This window comes from Sinohyriopsis cumingii, chromosome 7 (assembly GCF_028554795.1).
Source record: "Sinohyriopsis cumingii isolate HCF-2022 chromosome 7, ASM2855479v2, whole genome shotgun sequence".
In the NCBI taxonomy this organism is placed as follows: domain Eukaryota; kingdom Metazoa; phylum Mollusca; class Bivalvia; order Unionida; family Unionidae; genus Sinohyriopsis; species Sinohyriopsis cumingii.
The window spans coordinates 58,843,910-58,865,414 of record NC_142967.1 but is presented as its reverse complement, the minus strand read 5'-3'; the positions used below and the strand labels follow the sequence as shown (position 1 = coordinate 58,865,414).

Sequence of the window (21,505 nt, the reverse complement as noted above, 5' to 3'; positions counted from 1 at the left end):
ACTCAAATGCATTGTCCATTCAAAGAATAATTTTATTAATTCAATGTACCTTTAGTTTAAAGTCATACTTTTAACACTCTCCTTATAATCTCTTTGTTGCAATATTATAGACCAACACATTACATATATGCCAATACAATAAGCCAAATAAATCTTTTTAACCAAATGGCAGTTAATTTACTGAAATATGTACTATCTTCAGTTTCATTGTACTTCGTCCTTGAACACATTTATCAAAAAATCAAAAGGCTAATGATTAATCTTCTTTCTAATAAGTTACCCTTAAATTTAAGATCTTTCTTTTACTGCAGCAAAGTTAAAACCAACAAAATCTGCAATGACACCCTGTTTTTGTAATCCAAATAATGCATTTGTCTCTGCAAGTTTACTGATTTCTTTGTTGTGAATGTCTTAGGTAATAATGTGTTCTCCATATATCTTTTGGCAAACAAGGGCAGATTTTTTAAAATTCTAAAAACCTTGTCAAGGAAGGATTATTCACTTTTGCAGTCTTTGCAATCACGCAATCAGAAGTCACACCGGTAGTCCCAATGGATGGGCTGTATTCCAGTCAAGGGAATTATTTTCTCCATTTTTCATTAAAGTTAGATCCATAGTTACTCTTTTGTGTTCTGCTTCTTTCACTTTCTTGGCTAATGATTCTTCGTGCATGCCGTTTTAATCTTGAGATCACATTTTTAGTGCAACAAGCATTGAAGTTAAACATCAGGATGACATCTTCTTGAGCTCAATGGAAATTGTGTGAGAGCTCACAAGATTAGGGAAAGCTACTCTGTCATAACATTGCCTATGCTAGGCTGGTTCCCTGTTTCATATGCTCCATATAGCGGAGTGCAACGCAGGCAGCATATGAAATAGGGAACCAGACTATACCTATGCTCCAAGTATACACGATGCCATCCCTCATCCAAAGCATAGGATATTAAATAAATCCTAACTGCATTATGCAAATCCTTTACATCAAAAGAATGCATGGCAGCAAAATGTGTGCATCAATTTTCTCCAGTGTGCATCCCTGATGCACAAATGTGCATAAAGGGAAACACTGGCTATCTAAAAAACTAAATATAATTATTTTTTATTTTCCCAATTAGAGACTTATGGTTTAACTTAAATTTTATAAAAATAGGTCTAATGGCCTTGATGAACTCCTAAACTTTTCAGTATACAAATACCTTTATCCACAGACTTAGAATATGACTGATTATTTAAGAGTGTGATCATTTTTTAAATGCACCATATTGGTCTACACAGTATTGAAGTCTATCAGTGACTGTTCATGGCATTAGTGACAGATATGATGTTTTCAGCTTATGCCTAATACAGTACTAGTTAAACAACAGGGTGGAGGGGTGAGGGTGGCATGAAGTATGAACAAAAAGAAACTCCACTTAGATAAAGCTCAAACCAAACCGGTTCAAGATAAACAGGAAATAATAGGGATTTACAACCTCTGAAGACAAAACCTATTCCAGTTGTAGTATGGAGTGAAGGAAGTTCTACAAGGGATATCTGTTTAAAGCTGTGAAAAATAAGAACATTAATAACAATCAGTGCAATCTGAGATAAATGTTATAAACTTGGCAAATGCATAGTACACTGCTCCCTCGATAACTCGCGCCCGGATAACTCGCGATCCTGCTTATAACGCGGTGTCCGTCTTGGCTCCCGATTTTTTCCAGAGAAAATGTATTTAAAATATCTTTAAAATATGCTGAACATGAAAAAATTACGATAAGAATTGATAAATTAAACCTTGATACATTGCTCGTTTTATCATCGAAAATGGTGATTAATGCCCATAAAAATATAATCCATATTTTGAAATTTTTAAGTTCTAAAGAAGAATTAATTTCAGAGATCTCGAAAACGCTTAATTACGCATATTTGGACGCCAATGTTTGATCTGGGACGCAGAAAATCACTGAGGCGGGAGTCCTCCGTACGCATGTAATAGGTGTGCGGGAAAATTCAAAGATTTGCCAGTCCTGTTTCAGCCACCTGCTTTGTGGAAAAATGTGTTAATCAGTTAACTGTGCTGATATTTACAATGACAGAATTCAGTGACTGAAAGACTCTTTGATGTACTGTTGCCATTTTATAAGAGTACATTAAAAAAAAAGAACATGATGCAAGAGCTAGGCGGCTAGTTCAAAGGCTTTGACTGGTGGCCGAGTGAGAAAATGTACTGATATTTAGTGATAGAATTCAGAGGCAGAAAGACGCAGTTTTAAAATCCTAGCAAGACCTCTGTTTAAAGATATCATATATTATGTAAGTTTTTATGATAAATAGTTGTCAGTATACTGTATATAAACAGTCTGGTGAAATAGCGATCAATGAAAACTTCTGGTAAATGGTAACAGGTGGCAACAGAGAATGAAATAAACACCAATTAAACGTCTTCCTGTGTGAAAGTCACGTTCTAATCCTTTAATTCCGTTTTAGTGTAAACATTATAATCACAACATATTCTGTTCATTGAAAACATGAAAAGAGTCAATCGACCGTCACATCAAAACCCGCGAGTACTTCTGTGAGAACCTAATTACATGTACATGCCGGCTTTGTTTTGATCAACAACTTGGGGAAGTGTTTGTTGCATTAAAAAAAAAAATCGATTACAAGAGACCTCGGGTGCTGGATTAAGAGTCTTGGAGCTGCCTTTGACATAAAGCAAAACAGTAACAGAGACAATGACGATGATAGTGACTTCGAATGTTTCAGTGAAACTGATGTCATTAATGCCGAGGCTGTTTGAGAGAAATTCATACAGACTCATGGTCCTGAGATGGGTGTTTCTCTTGATGATATGGAGGAGTGGATTTGTGCTGACAATGATTGCCCCACAGCCGAATACATGTCAGATGAAATCATAATTATTTCTATAGCGAACAAATTTGCAGCAGAAGATGATTCTAACTGGAGTAACACAGGTGTTGAAAGTGATGCAGACGCAGATGGTGCACCCCCCCACCCCTCTGCACAGGAAGTAATCAAATATTTTGATATTGCCATAAGGTGGCTGGAGACCCAAAATGTTGACTACGTAAAGCTCATGCAGTTGAGAAATCTGAGGGATTTTGCTCGGCAGCAGAGAAACCAAGGACAAAAACACACAAAAAAAAACTGATTTTTTTCAAAAAGTGAATTGATATTTGTCAAGCGTGGCACAAACGGCAAGTATTAACTTGTTCTAATTTACGTTGTTTTAAATTTGTAGACCAATTAAATATGTTAGTACTGATTAACCCTTGTTTTTTTTGTTTTCCATTTTACTTCTATCGCATTCAGATCTATCTATCGTTTGATCGACACTGTTTCTCGAAAAACATAAAAATTAGTGATGTAGTACACATTGTGTGAAGTGGTACACATGTTAAGCGAACGGAAACCACGTGGAATAATGTTTTCGATAATCGCCTCAATATACTATAATTTATCCTGAAATTAATGTTGTCCTATGAGGAAATAATAAAGTACACCGTTATGAAGAGATATTTATTAACAGTTAATCTCAGAACGATTATAAAGTAAGTATTCAACAGTATAATCTGCCTACCCCCCCCTTATTTCTCCGTTATGTCGTCAATCACTTCATTGGTTTTGGGCTTATTTTATAGGTCCCTCGATAACTTGCGCCTCACTTATAATGCAGTCGATGTTTCTGGACCCCGATGTGCGCGAGTTATCGAGGGAGTGGTGTACATAGTTTAGCCACTTCCGGCATACAAGGCATTATTGATAGATATGATGTGTTCAGCTTACCAACTAAACAAAGAGGAAAAAGAGGCATGAATAAGAAGAAATTAAAGTCTTTAGAAGAAAAAATAAACAGACACACAAAACTAGAGGCTATCTACTGTACAGTAAATACAAATGAATCTACTGCAGAAACCCATTTCGCAACAAAGTCTGCATAATAGTAGGCATTTCCATTGAACTGCAGAAGAAGATGATGACCTGTGCACGGGAGAAATTGACTGCTACTGCAGCAATTGTCATGCAGACCGAAAGAATGTAATGTACCAAATAATTAAAAATAATACATACAAGTTTATCTCCTACTTAATATATTAAAGTGATTACACTTTTTCCATCACTTTCACCCGTCTGTTATGTCATATTACATGTCAATTCATCAGATGACCAAACCAGCAAATTCTAAGTACGTTTATTGAACCGTTGATCATAGAATTAGGCATCATTGTAAAGCTTGAGTGAAAGCAATCGGTCAATGGTAATAGTAATCTAGTTCCTGAAACAATGTGTAGCATGGACAAGTATATTTGGGTCACAAGTACTAAACAGGCAGTAGATGCATACTGAATCGTACTGTGTATATTTCATTGTGTAGGAACATGTTAAGCGACAATTTAAAAGTGGCTGTCAGAATGAAACCCCTTAATACTTACATGTGATTTCTCTCCCCCCCATTTTGGTATTTAAAAGCAGAATATCTCTCTCTCTTATTAAAATTACTATAATTAAGCTTTGTATATTTTGTGAAACACAAATAATCTCAGCTTTATTTGATCAGAAATCTGTAATCTCTCAAATACACGTGATTGCTTTTTTAGTGGGTGAGTCTTTGAATATTAAATGGTATTGTGTACAGATTAAAAAGAGAATCAGCACTGTGTACTGCAGCTGAACGAACAGGTGAGTTGCACACGATGTGGTGGACATGCAAGATAACATAATTTTATTGCTGTGACTTCTGAGACATTAAAACTACAAAACATGACGTGAACAATCCATGATGACACAGCGTGGAAAGGATTAAGGTCCACTGTAGGAACATGGATTTTCCGTAAAATGCAATGGGTGTAAACTGGAAAACTGTCTTTGTTGCATAAGTCATCAAACAAAGAAACTTTTCAAGAGCTAACTAGTGACAAATATTTTTCACATCTACTGATTGGAAAATGCTTGGGCAAGTCATTCACATTTTGATTGCCATAATGCAATGAATAGTTAAGAAACAGGCAAGAATATCTGTGAAATACATTTTTTTCTGGCACCAATTTTTCCATTTCTGGAATGAAACCTGAACCGGGGCCCCAAGTGGCCGAGCGGTCTAAAGCGCTCTTCGTTACGGATCACTGCCATCTCACCTCTGTCTGCAGCAGTTCGAGTCTAAGATGCAGCCAATGTGGGTATGTGAGACAGCTTGCCAGTAGCTTCTCGTGGGTCGGTGGTTCTTTCCAGGGTTTTCTCGGGTTCTTCCTCCACCATTAATACTGGCCGCCATGTATAGCCTATCGTGTGCTGCAAAATGGCGTTAAACCCCACAACAACAACAGAAACCTGAACCTGTCTGACCTATACTTAAATAGCACACATTTTAGCAAATTATGTTTCTCCTAAAATACTTACCTGGTCACATTACAGGATAACTTTTTTTTATACTTCCAGTCTTCCAGAAAGATGGAAAGTATCTGAGTATATATTATATACACAAGGAAACTTTCTACCCACCAGGTATATCTGGCTTAAACCAGTTTTTAACTTGAGCAACATCCTAAAGACTACTCACATTGCTGAGGAAAGATGGGAGGGATTATTTGTAACGTGATCATGTAAGCATGAAATTGTCACTCATTCCATGTGCATTAAGACCTGGCTTTGTCTTCTGAATCTTCATGGGGGATAGGTTGATTGAGCATATCAGCATCCATCGTGAGAGTTGTGAGACATTCTGAAGTGGGACATAGGCTCAGTAACTCATGCTGTGAAGAAATTCATATTGCTCTTTTTTATTTGCAGCCCTTGAGCTGTTTTCAAAGGACAACAGACCATGGATGACAGCAAGTGGCGGCTGGTTTAAATTAGATATGGTAATAGCCACCTAGCAGATAGAAAGGGGAGTTAACCTATAAGAACTGCCTTCCTTCGTCTATATAATATATAGCAAATAACACTTTTCTTTCTGTTTGGGACGGATGGATTTAGAGATAGCAAGGAAAATTATCCTAATGTAATGTATCAGGTAATATATTTGCTGGAGAAATAGATCTACAAGCAAAGCCCCAAATACTAATCTTGACATCAACAGTGCTGACCTAATCCTGAGAAAAGCAGCCATATTTGTTATGAAAAACCACTGACATACCAACTGGATGACAGCTGTGCTGAGCTAACTGGGGTGAGAGACCTTGCAAACATGATGAATTACTACCAGAGCTACAACGATGTACAAAAATACTCAACAGCTAGTTCACACATTTTCTGAGCGATATCTTACCTCTATAATGAGGGGATACTGCACAAGTTTCCAACATATATAAAGTACTACCATCTACAAAAATTGTTTCTTCCCCTGATCCATGGAACATTCTCCCTGAGGACATCACATGCCAGCCAACATTGGGGTCATTCTGAAAGGTTCTGGTCTTCAACAGTCTATGAAACAGTGCTTCCAGTCTTTATTTTATTCGATTTCAATCTACTGTAACATACTGTTTTTATTGTGATGTGTGTGCACACTGCACCACTGCAACAAAATTAATGCAGAAATTAAACAGTTATTAAAACGCTGATAATTAAACCTAATCAACTAAACTTGCCATATTTCTTTGATAGCAATTATACTGTTAAAAACATACCCAATCCATCTGGTTTGTTGACATCTGTATTGTAACCCTTGGTGACCAGTTCCTTTAGTATCTCCATGGAGAATCTCTCCCCAGCTCTCAGAGCTAGATGAAGGGGAGAAAACCCCTGTGTATTCCGATGGTTAACATCAGAGCCATGTCTCAATAAAGCCGAAACACACGAAAACATGTTATTCTTCACACATTCGTGAAGGGGAGTATCACCTGGAAAGAATAAGGTGAATGATACAAGACAGAAAAGTAACTGGTTCTTTTGTTGGCCTAATGGCATCGGTCTTTAGTAATTCTCTACATTTATAACTATCAACAACTATTACTATTGCCAGCAGAGGTGATACAACTAAAATAGAAATTAAAAACAACACATGGCATTTTGAGATCTTTACAGTGTTATGTATATTTAATTTAATTGTTTGTCAGTTTTAATTTTTTTATATTTCATTACATGCTATTGTAATATAACATTGTTTACTGGATTTTACATTGTCCAGAACTGAAACATTGTAACTAGTTGCTGACCTTCAAAACCAGCGACAGTTTTGGTAAACAACTTTTAATTTTTGTTATATCTTTCTCAAAGTAAGAATCATTAAGTTGAGTCAAGGTTATACTTGGACTATGTGATATAAAGCATGTGTCAACTGGTAAACAAATTTCCATTTTTTCAAGAAGGATGAACTGATGAATCATCTGGGAATATGTTTTGCATCTTAGGCGTATAACTGGTGTTTTGATAAGAATTCTATTAGTCATGCTTTACCATCTGACAAGTTAAGTTGTATTATGTTGTAACCAGTTTGAGCTGAATTTTTATTTTCTTCAAATTAATGAATTCAAGTGATTATTTTCCCTGGAAAGAGACTGTTGACACACCAGTACAACAATGACTATTTCTGACATCAATGCCTTTCATCTTGAATTTCATTGGGACTTGATTCATGTAGAACTTTTCATTGATAGGACTTGTGTTTTTTAACTCTTGGATTATTTTTAGATTTAATTAGTAAAATGGTAAGTTCATTTTTCTCATTTTTTACTTTGTATTCTATGAAATAAATTATTTGTTAAATTTTACAAAGCTTGTTGTCTTCATTCTTTTCTGTTACTTATTTTAAGAGCATAGACTCATAACAACAGCACAAATCAAGGCTACAGTTGTTTTCAAACTGGTGCTGAATCTAATATTGTACTTCCAAAAACGACCTGAACAAATGTGGACACTGTTTACTATTCACTCTCTAAATCTGAAGGCTTTTATCACATAGAGTTTTGGCACCTCAAGAAGCATGAGCATATGTTTGTAAAGTCATAGAGGTGTGACCTGTCTTAAATAATCACAAGCAACTGTATTCTCTGTTGTATTTTACGATCATGAAGTTTTGCTACAATAATAAAAAATAGATCCTTCAGAAGAAAATAAAAATTCACCTCTACAAGGAAAAAGCATCTACTGACATGCTGGCAGTTTTAACACGACAAAGGCCCCGATGTTTTGCGAGTGTCTGCACTATAAGCTGTATGGTGCAAATTAAAAATATAGCTCTAAAAATTTAAAGAACTGCAAAACAAAAACAAATAGGAAGATAAAGCCTTCCAAAAAAACCTAAGCAAAAAAATTGTACTAAACAATGAAAGTTAAAATATACAGATGCTAAAATTAAATAAAAGTTTATAAAATAAAAGAGAAATGTAAAACACGTAAAATCCTTAAAACATATGCTCCAAATTTGTTACATAACCACAAACACACACACACACACACAAAATGTGTTCCAACACACAAAATGTGTTCCACTGTCAGTGGATGCTGACAAGGTATGCAATCCAGCTGATGTTCACCCTTCAGAAGATGTGCATATATCAGGTATATGTGTCCAATACACAACACCACCTCATCTCTGCAGCATGTTCTATATGAGGGATGCCACTATCAAAATGGGGGGGGAGGTAAATGTTCCAAACATTTTTGTTGAGTTTTCATTTTACGTGTTTTGTCAGTTATGAAGAACATGCTTATTTATACAATATATGAAGTCAGTATATGGAATCTTCCATTCAGAAACACATGAATGCATGGCAGCTTTATATACTTCACCTGCTATTTCATCACCTTAAACACCAATGTGACTAAGCAACAATCTAGTTCATAGCAAACAAAACTGTTTTACAGTGTGAAAGTCAACACACTTGACAATAATGTCTGACACCGTCGGCATATCTACTTTGGTGAAAATTCACCCTTCAGAAGGTAAGCACAATGCAGGTCTGTGTGCCTAGAGCATAGTAACACCAGGCATCAACTAATTTCAGACAAACACAGGAACACAAGATTTGATAATGCCACCATTAAAAACAGAAAAAGCCAACACCATGTTATGTCAGATGCAGTAGGTAATCCAAATATAAATAAATTTTATATGTAATGAAGAAAAAGGTCAAACATATTGTTTATGATATGTGTACAAACTTATTTAATTTCAAACTTCTCAGATCTGCTTAAAAAGGCAGACATAGCTCTCTTCCTTCCCTCTTGAAAAAATTTGTCTGCCATATTCAAAAGTTGTTATTAGTCACAAGCGGAATTGTCAAATGCATGGTGTCACTCCTTTTGGAGCAATCCCGAAAATTAATGGAAATATGAGCAACTTCAGCAAATGAATTATGTGGCAGCACCTCTTAATTCTAAACAGAATATCCAAACATCATTTAAACCTAATATATTGATTATTTCAAAGAATGGTTAATGTCAGATAGTTGTTTTTTAAACATTCACTTCCTTCCTTCCAAACTTTGATTAGGATTGAAACAATTGTAAAATTTATGAAAAAACAGTGGCATTGGAGCTTGAGCCATATATATACACACACATACATGGTTCTCAATAGATTTCAAAACTGAAGAGAAGTTTGACCCTTGACCCCAAAGTCTCTAAAGTCAAACCTGAAATCTCAAGAGTCACACATTTTTGAGTCATGATCTCATAGCTGGGATTGTTTCTTATTCCTGGAGCAAACTGATACTCATGATTTCTTGTCTCATGTTGAATAAAGGGAAACACTGCTACTGTATTTTGTAGCTGATGCTCATGATTTCTTGTCTCATGTTGAATAATGGGAAAGCAAATTTTTAGTAAATTGTGTTTCTCTGAGAATACTTACCCGATCACATTAACGTTAGGGATGTAAGCCTGCTACCTCTTGAACCCAGCCCTAATAAAAGACGAAAATTCGTCTTTTCGGTCTATCTCATATAGGCCAAAGGGCAATAACTCTTGCCCCTTACCTCCCCTTGCCACCGCCAAGTGTCACTCATTTTTTAAGCTGAGCGATATATATTATACGAGGATGCTAGCATAGCAGGGTGGTTGGGAGGGTTTTTAAGTAATGTGATTGGGTAAGTATTCTCGGAGAAACACAAATTACTAAAAATTTGCTTTCTCCTTCAAATACGTTCCCCGATCACATTAACGTTAGGAGAATAAGTAATAGGAGGAGGGAATGCTGAGCATCCTACCTCCACTTGGGGTACCTTCTAGGGAATGATGGCTGGATTCCCCATCTGAACGATAACCCGTTCTCCTAATTTCATCAGCAACACAGCCTAGGGTTCCATTATATGTGACCCCTATATACGGTTAAGAAGATAGTTATTGAAATCTTCTTACCTACGAAATTTCACTGGCAAATCCAGTGAAGCTGATAGGCTGTGTTGATTGTTTTAAATGGGTCTGGTGGTCATCTGGGCTGCCGACACCGGACCTACCAGATTCAAGGTTTGCCTCTGCGAAGCCAAATCTCTGAGATAAAAACTGGAGAAGGTTGACTCTGCATGCTAGCCAACAGCTTTTATTATATCTCAGATCAAAACATTGCATTCGAATGCCAGGCTCACCGAGATTGCTCTAATCTCATGAGCCGTAATCTTCATGAAGCGACTCTGATCTTGTGAGACCTCAGAGTACGCTGAGTGTATAACCCACTTCAGCCATGAAGCAAGGGCTTGAGGGGTGATATCCCGTTTACCAGCTGTGACCGGAAGAAAGAGGCGCTTACGTGTGTCCCGACACGCCTCTGTGCATTTTAAATAGTGCTCGAGTGCATGAACAGGATCTTGCATGGCTGCTGCTCTGGACTTATCTATGGAAGAGAGCGAGTGAATGATGATTCTTTGATTGCCAATGGATGGTAACCTATTTTTGGCTACAAAGCCTGGTTGTGTCAGGAGGACCACCGAACCATCTGATCTGAACTGAAGAAAGTTCGGGTCACTGGAAAGGACATGTAACTCGCTCACCATGCATGCTGAAGCTAAGGCTATCAAGAAACATGTTTTGTATGATAGTAGCTTTAACGAAGTGTGGGCTAAAGGTTCAAATTTGTCTGAATTGAGCCATGTTAAAACCCAGGACAGATTCCATTTTGGAAACAGGGTGAGGGATTTTGGTCGATTGAAATCAAAATTGGCAAAAAAATCTAATATCTTTGTTATGCCCAATATCACATCTACCATGATGGCGGAATGTGTCTGATATCATGGAGTGGTAGCCTTTGATAGCAATTAGGGCCAACTGTTTCTCCTCGAAAAGCCAGAGAAAAAAGTCGGCCAGTTGAGGGAGTGAGACACTCAAAGGGACGATGTTATTGATATGGCACCAGTCCCTGAAAACACGCCACTTTCCCTCGTAAGCCTTCAGAGTGGAGGGCCTTCTTGCTCTTGAGATTCTCTCCACAATCGAAGGTTTAAATTGTTTGTCTCGCAAGGCTGCCCGGACAAGAGCCTTAAGCGTGAAGAAGAAGACAGTCTGGGCAGGGGTGGAACACCTGTGACTGCGGTTGTTTGAGAAGATTTCGGCTGGTTGGAATCTTCCTGGGTAGATCTATCGCTAGATCGAGTAGATTGGTGACCCAGGACTTGTTCCATCTGAGAGGGGCAATCAGAATCATCCGACAGTTCTGACCCCTTAACTTCTGGATTATTTTCGGTACCAAAACTGTGGGAGGGTAGGCGAATGCCCACAACCCCTCCCAGCTGATTGACAGAGCGTCCACGGCCCAAGCCTCTGGGTCTGGAACCGGAGAGATGAAGGTGGGCAACTTGCGATTCCACCTTGTCGCAAAAAGATCGATCATTGGACGCCCCCAAAGTGTGCAAATCCAAAGAAAGACTGACTGATGGAGTGACCGTTCTGTGTGAATGACTTGACCTTTCCTTGATAGAGTGTCGGCCAAGGTATTGAGTCTGCCGGGAATGTGTCTGATTTGTAGGTTGATGTGGAGGTTGTCGCATCAACGTAGAAACAGCCAGATCAGAATGCACAGGTCTGGTGATTTGGTGCCCCCTCGTTTGAGGAGGTAAGTCACCACCATAGAGTTGTCTGACATAATGAGGACAGTTTTTCCTGAGAGTTGATCCTTCCAGAAATGAAAGGCATTGATGACAGCCCTCATTTCTAAAAGGTTGATCTGGAGAGGCCTCTCCCCTGGCTCCCACGTGCCGCTGACTGTAGTGAAGTCCAGCAACAGGTGGGCACCCCAACCGTAGGTACTGGCGTTGGTACATACCATTATCTCCGCTTGGGGCATCTCCAGAGGAATCCCCATGGACAGCCAACCGGGGTTGTGCCACTGATGCAGGAACGATCGTATCTCGGGCATGATCATTACTGTTTGATCGAGGAGACTTGAAAAGGGGAGCCATTGTGCCAGTAATGTCATTTGTAAGGGACACATAAAAAGACGGCCAAGCGGGATCAAGTCCGCCGCCGCATTGAATAATCCGAGGAGTTGCAAGAATTCTCTCGCTGAAATCCACGTCCTGTTGGAAACGGACACGACGAGTTTGACGATCCGGATTACGCGAGCGCAAGGAAGCCGTACCAGATTCAGATCGGTGAGAAACTCCATACCCAGATGGACAAAACACTGGGATGGGCGGAGATTGGACTTTTCCCACTTCATGAGAAAGCCTAGATGATCTAAAAGTGCTAAAAGATCGTTTCTGCCTTTGAGCAGAATAGAACTTACCATATGTTTCTGGAGGATGTCGTCCAAGTACACTGCCATCCCTGTAGATGAAGTCAAGCGGAACAGGGTGACGACGCAATCCATAACCTTGGTAAAAGCCCAAGGGCTGATGTTGAGGCCAAAGGGTAGGACCTGGAACTGATAAACCGCGTCGCAGTAAGCGAATCGGAGAAATTTCCATGACGCGGGGTGGATAGGGACGTGAAAATATGTGTCGGTCATATCTAGACTGATGGCATACTCATCCCGCTGGATGGAAAGACGGATTGATCTCGCCATTTCCATCTTGAATTTCGGTGGTAAAATGTATTGGTTGAGGTGAGTCAGGTCGATGATCGGCCTCAACTTGCCTTGTGTTCTGGATAAGAAACAGCCTGGAATAAAACCCTGGCGATTGCTATTCTTTTTTTCTTTTTCCACAATCTCCACTGCTCGTTTTTCTATGAGCAACCGTATCTCCTGTTGTAGAAAGGTATCCTTCTCCCGATCAGACGGTACGTCCGTGAAGAGGGCAGAGGAGGACAGGGGAGGGGGTTGGATAAATGAAATCCGAAGTCCCTCCGAAATGACCTGGATCACCCAACTGTTCTGAGGAAAAAAAGGTGGTCCAGTGGTCCTGAAATTGCAGGAGGCAGCCGCCCACAGGTTGGCTGTCCGTGGGTGGTAGAGAGGGTATGTAAATTTTTAGAGTTAGGAGACTTGAAGATGGAGAAACTTTGTTTCTTACCGCCTCTGTATGGTTGCCTCCTAGCTTGATTAGACTGTTATCTCCTGGCACTGGGTTGGGATCTATACTGCACATTTGATTGTAAGGATCCCTTGTCCCTGGTCCGCCAATCATCCCTCTACTGTGGCAGAGGCTGATTTTTTCTAAACGCCTGCGAGGGTTGGGCGGCGAGTTGGAGGGGCAGTTCCTGAGCTGCCTGCTTCCGAACTTCTTCAATTTTTCCTCCAAAGAGTAAAGGTGACCCCAAACGGAGTCATCCATAAAGCCAGAGTATGATGGGGCTTTTGCGACATGGACCGCAGACTTGCATCACATCGTAACAGGTCTAAGTTGGCAGAAGCAGTCAACATATTAGCCATGGAATGGTGAGCTGTCCTGTTAATAACTCTAGCAATCCGGGCCGTCGCTTCCCAAGCGTGGTCATTGTCGGATTTTTCTGTGAGTCAGAAAAATGGCTAATGAAGCCAAGTCTAACATTGAAGATGTAGCGACTATGTTCCGGACTATCTTTGACGTGGCATGGAACACATTTTTGTCCACTTTGTAAAACAGTGGAGCGGACATGTGAACTGCTGCCATATTTTTGTCCAGGGCCGGAAGATCCGTACTGAAGGCGTCTGAATGAGTTTTGTACCAGCGACACGAGAACGTCGTTGGTACTTGGCTTTCTGAAAAGAATGCCTTAGCATTCCCCGGATCACCTATTCGTCCTGATAGACGATCATTGATGTCCTTAATTTTTGCCGACTGGGGAAGGAGCCGGAAGGACGGCGTCTCTTCCTCCCCGTCAAGATCTACAGACGTCTTAACTTTGTAGTCTTGAGTGGCGGTAGGAGGTGGAGGGCATTCTGAAGTTGCCAACACCCTATAAATTTCTTCCACTGCTGCCTTGAGCCAAACTCAGTCCGTTCCATGGTTGGATCTGCGTACGGCTGATTTGCAGGAGTTTTGTCACCCTCACTGTGTGCCGAGTCGTGTTCTGTAATAGCTTGCATTTCTGGATAGTGCATACCAGGTGGCATAGATGACGCGATTCCGTCATCCTTAACACCATCACTAACTCTCCCTTGTGGATAAGCCGTGAACATATGGACGGCCGGCCCTGCTGGCTGGTTTGTCCGGCTTGTGGTCGGTCTGAATATTGGCAACGGTACTGCTATCACTGGTACTGGCTGCTCCAATGGCCTGGCTGGACGGACAGATTTCTCACTAAAATCTCCGCCATAGTATTGGTATGTTGCCGGCGGTACAGCTTGACGAACGGATTTATCACTAAAATCCCCGTAAGTCATGTTTGGTTGGACCGTTTTAGCAATAGGGTCCCCATGCTGGGACAGCTGGATGGCCGGTGATGTAGAGGTTGTATAAAGAAATGGATCCGATGGATCCGGTAAGAACCCCATGCGTCCCGACTTACAGGCCCGAAGGCCATACTCGGACATGCGGGGGGACTTACGCCCACTGGGCAGCCTAACATTGGGGGAACATTCCCCCAAAGAGTCAGAAAAAGCTGTGGAAGCGAGCGAGGGAAATAAGGGTAATATCTGGCCTGATGTCAATAGCTGTGTCGTCGTTTCCTGAACCAAACAATGCATCTGTTCAAAGTTGGACTGTTGTACCCTGTCAACATTATTTTCCTCCATTGCCGCTGATGTTATTGTGGCTGATGGTTGCAGATGACAAACTTTAGGTGGAGGGGGGGGGGACCCCAACATCCCCCACAAGGCTCGCAATGGAGGCTGTCTTTGGATGTATACCGAGGACATCAATGCTATCTTTCTTCGACTTATTCCGTCTAACCCTCCCTTTCGCTGCCTTCTGGACTACATCAGCTCACGTTTGCTCTGTCCAAGTATTACACACGCTGCATGGTATAGATGATGTACACTTAGTACATAAAATACAAGAGTCATGGTTGTCTTCTTTTGCTTTGAACTTTTTGCATTTCATGCATTTGGTTGACATTTCTACTGAAACGACACAAGAAAAGAAAACAAAGCACAAATTATCAATTCAGCATGTTATTAATTCGCTAATACCACAACCGTTACTAACGGAGTAAGCGAAATTAGTCAATATCGCGTTAACTCTTAATTGACAACACGAGTTCCACGATAGCGTGTGTAACATGGTCTTTAGTAAATGAAATCCGTAAGGGTGACAAAGTCACTCAATTTTGAAAAACAATTGTTAAAATAATGTATAGAACCTGTAGAAGAATGATTGTCCAACACAATAAATCCAAATTTAACTTCGGATGGTCCAATTTAACGCTAAGATGGCTTGGATTGTTTGGAGGTATAATGTATGTGTTATCAGTACAAGCGAAGCTTAAAAACTAGTGGGGGCCCCGAGTGGCCGAGTGGTCTAAAGCGCTCTTCGTTACGGATCACTGCCATCTCACCTCTGTCTGCGGCGGTTCGAGTCTAAGATTCAGCCAATGTGGGCATGTGAGAAAGCTTGCCAGTAGCTTCTCGTGGGTCGGTGGTTCTTTCCGGGGTTTTCCGGGTTCTTCCTCCACCATTAATACTGGCCGCCATGTATAGCCTATCGTGCTGAAAAATGGCGTTAAACTCCACAACAACATAAAAACTAGTGACACCCGGTGGTGGCAAGGGGAGGTAAGGGGCAAGAGTTATTGCCCTTTGGTCTATATGAGATAGACCGAAAAGACGAAGTTTCATCTTTTAGTAGGGCTGGATTCGAGAGGTAGCAGGCTTATATCCCTAACGTTAATGTGATTGGGGAATGTATTTGAAGGAGAAACACTGGCACTGTATTTTGTAGCTGATGCTCATGATTTCATGTCTCGTGCTGAATAATGGGAAACACTTGTGCAGTATTTTGTAACTGATGCTTCAGATTTCCTTAGGATGATTTGTTCTCCTTCTCCTTGCAATTGTTGCTAACTTTCTGGCTTTTTTTAGTCTGAGGGTCATAATGATCTTCTCTAATATGTCATTTCCTAGACCGAGACATGAAAGAAAATATACTATTAGTCTGCCATTGTGATTAATTATTACGAGCTGTGTATGACAATCTAACAAAGGAACAGGTGTATATCTTGTAGTTCACTACCAAAAATTTGTCAAAGTAAAATCAACAAGCTTTTTAGTTTCATTCACAAGATCATTAAGGGCATTTATCGTGATGATTATGTCTCACACTTAACAGGCACTCAATGGTTTTATGGTCAAGATTTACATCTGAATAATTTTATTTTGAGAAAAATGTCTTCACTCTATCAGCATTAGAAAGTGGCAATGACAAAACAACCACACTCAGCCTGCAAGAAATATCGAACTACTGTGGCTGTTTTTTTTAAAACTTTGCTCAGTCATTGCAATCCAGTACTCCACTAAGCCAGTTCATCCTAAGGAGAAATGTTTCAGAGCTGGTATTCCTGAATTTTACATTTCTTAGCCTGTTTTTTTTTTTCTTTTTTCATTTTCATTTTTTTATATTATTGGGTGAAAGATTATGTTTTGGCATTTTGACATAAACTGAACTACAAAATCACTGGCTTCATTAAATATTCCTCTTTAAATGTCTTGAGAATAATTCAACAATACAAAAAGCAAAAATCAGAAGATCTGTATTATAAGACTTGAAAGTCCTCATGAACCACCTCAAATCCCTTTATTACTTATCACACACACACACACACACACACATCTTGTGGTGAGATTGCAGGGTATAAAACTTGCAGAACATTAGCATTACTAACTGAACATGACCCCTTGTCAGTAAATTAGTTCACACAGATTTACTGTATTTTAGCCTGCCCACCAATATTAAATAAAATTTATTATATCTTGTATGACCGCTCCGGTGGCCTAGTGGTTCGAGTGTCCGCCTCGGAAGCGGGAGGTAGTGGGTTCAAATGCACAGACGAGCCATACCAAAGACTTACAAAAATGGTACTAACAGCTGCCTCGCTAGACGCTCAGCGTTAAGAGGTTAGTGTTAGGACTGGTTGGCCTGGTGTTAGTATAATGTGACTTGGTGGGACATCATACTACATGTCTGCAACATGATGCCCCAGTGCTAGACATCACTATAAACTGCCACACTGCAGACATCGTAGCAATATGACTGAAAAATTGTTAAAGCTGCATTAAAAATCCTAATCACACACATACACTGTATCTTGTATTCCTCTCTAATTTTGGATTTGCCTGTGGGCAAGTGCCTTGCAAATTAGAGCTTGCCCAAATTGAACTTGAGCCTGTACATGGAGACAGGCAAGTGGATTGGTAAATCTCTGCACACACACACACACATATCCTTTTGACCGATATTCCCAGGTTTTGATGCATGAATGAGAAGTTGTAATGGTTGTGTGGGATTACTGATATATGACATAGATGTCAACTTTGATCCTTTGTTTTGTAAGATAAAAGGATATTTTGCGTGACATTGATTGAGATGACTGGAATTTAGCACCATTTATAAAGTTTGATGGGAAATCGGCTGTGAAGACTAAAAATGGCAAATAGAAACTGAAGAGAACTGATTATGATAAGTACTGCATATCTCTTCCAATGATGTCATAATATGTGCAAAAAAGTTGTAATTATTGATCTCAATTGATTCTCTATCTATTCTGTCATACTTCTAGGACATAAGTGACTATTTCATACCTAATCATTTCTAATGTTACTGCTACAAAGTGTGCATCATTCAATTTTACTGTTTTAGTGACATGGTGTTGTAACAAAATTAATTTTCACATTTACATATTAATACAAACAAATACAATGGTTCAGGGGAGTAATCTGAGTTTTTCCTCTAGGAATGAGAATAACTCAGACTGTGAAAATAAACATGGCAGTACGAAACCAAAAGAAGGTACTCCTTCAAAATGAGCACAAAAACCAAATTTAAATATCACAAACAGATCATACCAATAGTATGATAATTGATTGAAGAGTATTAATATATATGGCTTTGATTAGAATAAAGTTTTGAAACAATTTAAATTGCAAAATTAGTGAAGAACGTAATTCATTTGCAAAGTAACTGTAATATTTTTTTATACTGATTTAGAAATATTATATTTCTAAGTGATATATTCAAAGTTCTGTTTACTCTCCACTTGATATTTTAGGTAATAATTATGTTGTTTTTTAAATCTGTGTTTGACAATCAATGTAAATTAGCCTTCAAAGTGATTTTTTAAAAATCTTTAAATGTTGTCTCATGGAAACATCAGCCCTTGAATTAAAAACCATTCAATTTCAAATCACAGTATGTACACTGTATCACTGATATACCATGAGACAAATTTTTCATTGAGAGGAAGGAAAATGAGGCTTTTGCCAAGTTTCCTTTTAATGAAAAATTTACGAGTGGAATATCAAAGATACAGTGTACATATACATACTATACAAATATTTTATTAATATCAAATACAAATACATATACTTGCACTTCCAATGCAGTTAAGATTGATTACAGGTAACTGTGTATTGACAGTGAATGAACTTCACATCCCTGCCCAGTGTGTCTGCTACAAAATGTAGTCATTTACTTTTGCAGCTATTCACAATCCTCGCTGCAACTTTATAAGTTTCTTCCTTTCTTTTTTTTTGAGCTTCCATTTTCATTCATACTGATTAAATAAATATATGATACACATATATGTTATGTATATCTATGTTTTTAACTCCTGGTACATGACTGTATCTAACTTTTATCATTTTTTATTCATGGCTATAAATTTTACAGAATATCTTTAGTTAAATTTTGCCTACGTGACTTGAGTATCTTAAGAGTTTAGTATTGCACAGGATCTATAAATAGATGTTTTCGTGTGTGGTGACATGTATTAATAATAATCTTAATAATAAGACTTAAATGGCACTTATGACCTAATTACTTGTTGGCTGATGGTGTTTTAATATTTCTGGAAGAATATTTAACTTTACATTGATTGGGATAGGTGACATGAATAGGCAAGTCTGATACAAAATGAGTAATGTGATCTTCTTGTGTTCCTGTTGTAAGTCTGCAGACATGTTTTATGTTGTACTTCAATATTATTTAAGATGAAAAATATTTGTTTGGACTGTTCAGTGGAAATAGAAAGTGCTCATTATTTTTTGGACTATAATATTATTCTGGAACTATTGCAAATTACTCAAAGGAATTCTGGATAACAACATCTTGACAATGTCATGGTTCCTGAAGGATAAGTACATTTCTGGTCTTGAAATTTATAAGGAACTTCTCATTCATTCAGGACTTTCATAGACCTTTGCAATGATTAGTTTGGATTCACTTCATAATACTTTAAGTTATCTCACAGTTTCATTTATAAATTTGATAATTAAATTGTTTGTTAAGTTTTGCAAAACTTGTTGGTTTTGTTTTTTGTTATTAGTGACCATAGAGTCGTAATATATGATTTAAACATGATACAAGGTTTAAATAAAGAAAGGAGAGAACTCCAAACACAGCGTGGTTAGCTTTCTGAACACTGATTGCACAGCCATTCACTTAGTAGCAAGTATCCTGAAAAATGTGGGAAATATAAACTAAGCAACATGACAAACTAAAAGTAGGTAATTTAAACATTTAAATTATTTACAGTTGATATAAATCATTATTATTCCCTTAAATAATATTGCTACCAACTATAAAGTTGTTTCTATCCTCTATTTCTCTTTCACAATGCTGTTAATAGATTTGACTGTAAATTTTACCATCATTCATAACACCAGAAACATCATCGCATATCACAGGCAAAAATCTGCTATGCTCATTTTTGCATGGATTTTCACCTACTTCTTATGACAGTCCAGATCCACAGACAGAAAGTGAGTGAGAGAAATACACTGTGGAAACATAAATATACCCACAGCCCAACCAATGAGAGAGAGAGAGAGAGAGAGAGAGAGAGAGAGAGAGAGAGACATGGTGGTGTTGGTGATGGTGGGAAAGACTTGCCATAAAAGCATTTTTTTATTGTCCATCCCTATGTCATTTTGTTAGTCAATTTGTCTGCTGCCTTAACAAGCAAGTGAGATAGAAGGGAGGGGGGAGCAGATATTTTAAATAGTCTGTATTTAGAACCTTATTTTAGGTTTTAAAAAAGGGGAAAAATAAAAATGAAATATTACTGTATGTCTGCCCCTCTTCAGCAAGAATGTACAGACTAATCTTGACAAGCTGTTGCAAATTTATATCATTGGTATTGTGAACACTGTATTTAAATCACATGGAAAGTGTACACATACCATTACATTGACCCAGGTTCTTTTAGCTTACTTGGTTTAAGTCCAGTTTCAAAGGTTTTATCAGGCCCAAATTCTTTTTCTCTCTCATTCCACAGCTTTCCCCATATGTTGTCCCATGTGCATTTGAGACAGTGAAAATGTAATGCAGAAACGATTCTGATGTAATTGTCTATCTTGTTTAATTCAATTAGAAAATGGGAATTATTCATAATTTTTTCTCATTAATTTCTTACATCACTACTGATTAATCAGCGGAAATTCTTCGTTGATCCAAAGAGTATAGAAGCGAATGCCTACTGTTGCAACATAGCCTACTGGTGGATAATGTGCCAACAAATAATGGGTCTATCCTGTTTCTCCTACTTATGATTTTAGCTGTATACCATTGACCTGATTTGCTTGCCCTTAATGCAAAGTCAAGCCTGGTATACTATCATCACTTGGGTACATGTTAGATGTGGCTAACTGTAGTATATAACAAAATAAATACCTGTTTCTTTTACAGGTAGTGATAAAATGTCCCTCCATATAGCATTATTTAAGTGAGCATGTATGCATCTCTCAAATCCTTTCTGTGATGCAATGTACAGACTTGTTCTCCCTTTTTCATCCACTGCATTGTAATCTGCACCATTCCAAATTAGATGAGTGACACAGGCCACATGATCAGAGCTAGCAGCCAGATGGAGTGGAGTTGTCCCACCCGGATGCGGTACAGCTGAAAATTGTAACAAAAAGATGAAATGTTTAAAAAGAACTTGACTCCAGCCATTTTTGCTGCAAACTCTAAACAACTAATATATTATCGTGAGACTCTCTTCAAGGCAGATAATGTGCCAATGTGAGATAGTCTTTGAGGAAGATAAGATGCTGCTG

General features: G+C 38.6%; 1 protein-coding gene across 2 annotated transcripts in view; it reads right to left on the bottom strand.

Annotated features, from left to right (window-relative positions):
- Window positions 1-21,505, bottom strand: part of LOC149795335 (ankyrin repeat and SOCS box protein 16-like) — a 66,758-nt gene that overhangs the window by 19,206 nt on the left and 26,047 nt on the right. For both annotated transcript variants that reach the window (XR_016422308.1, XM_089965107.1), the window contains exons 3-4: window positions 21,120-21,347; window positions 6,630-6,842 (exon numbers count right to left, since the gene is read on the bottom strand). Coding sequence is in view for 1 of the 2 variants with exons in the window: in XM_089965107.1 (XP_089821233.1) it covers window positions 6,630-6,842; window positions 21,120-21,347 (441 nt within the window). In the remaining variant the exon portion in view is untranslated. The remainder of the gene's footprint in view (window positions 1-6,629; window positions 6,843-21,119; window positions 21,348-21,505) is intronic.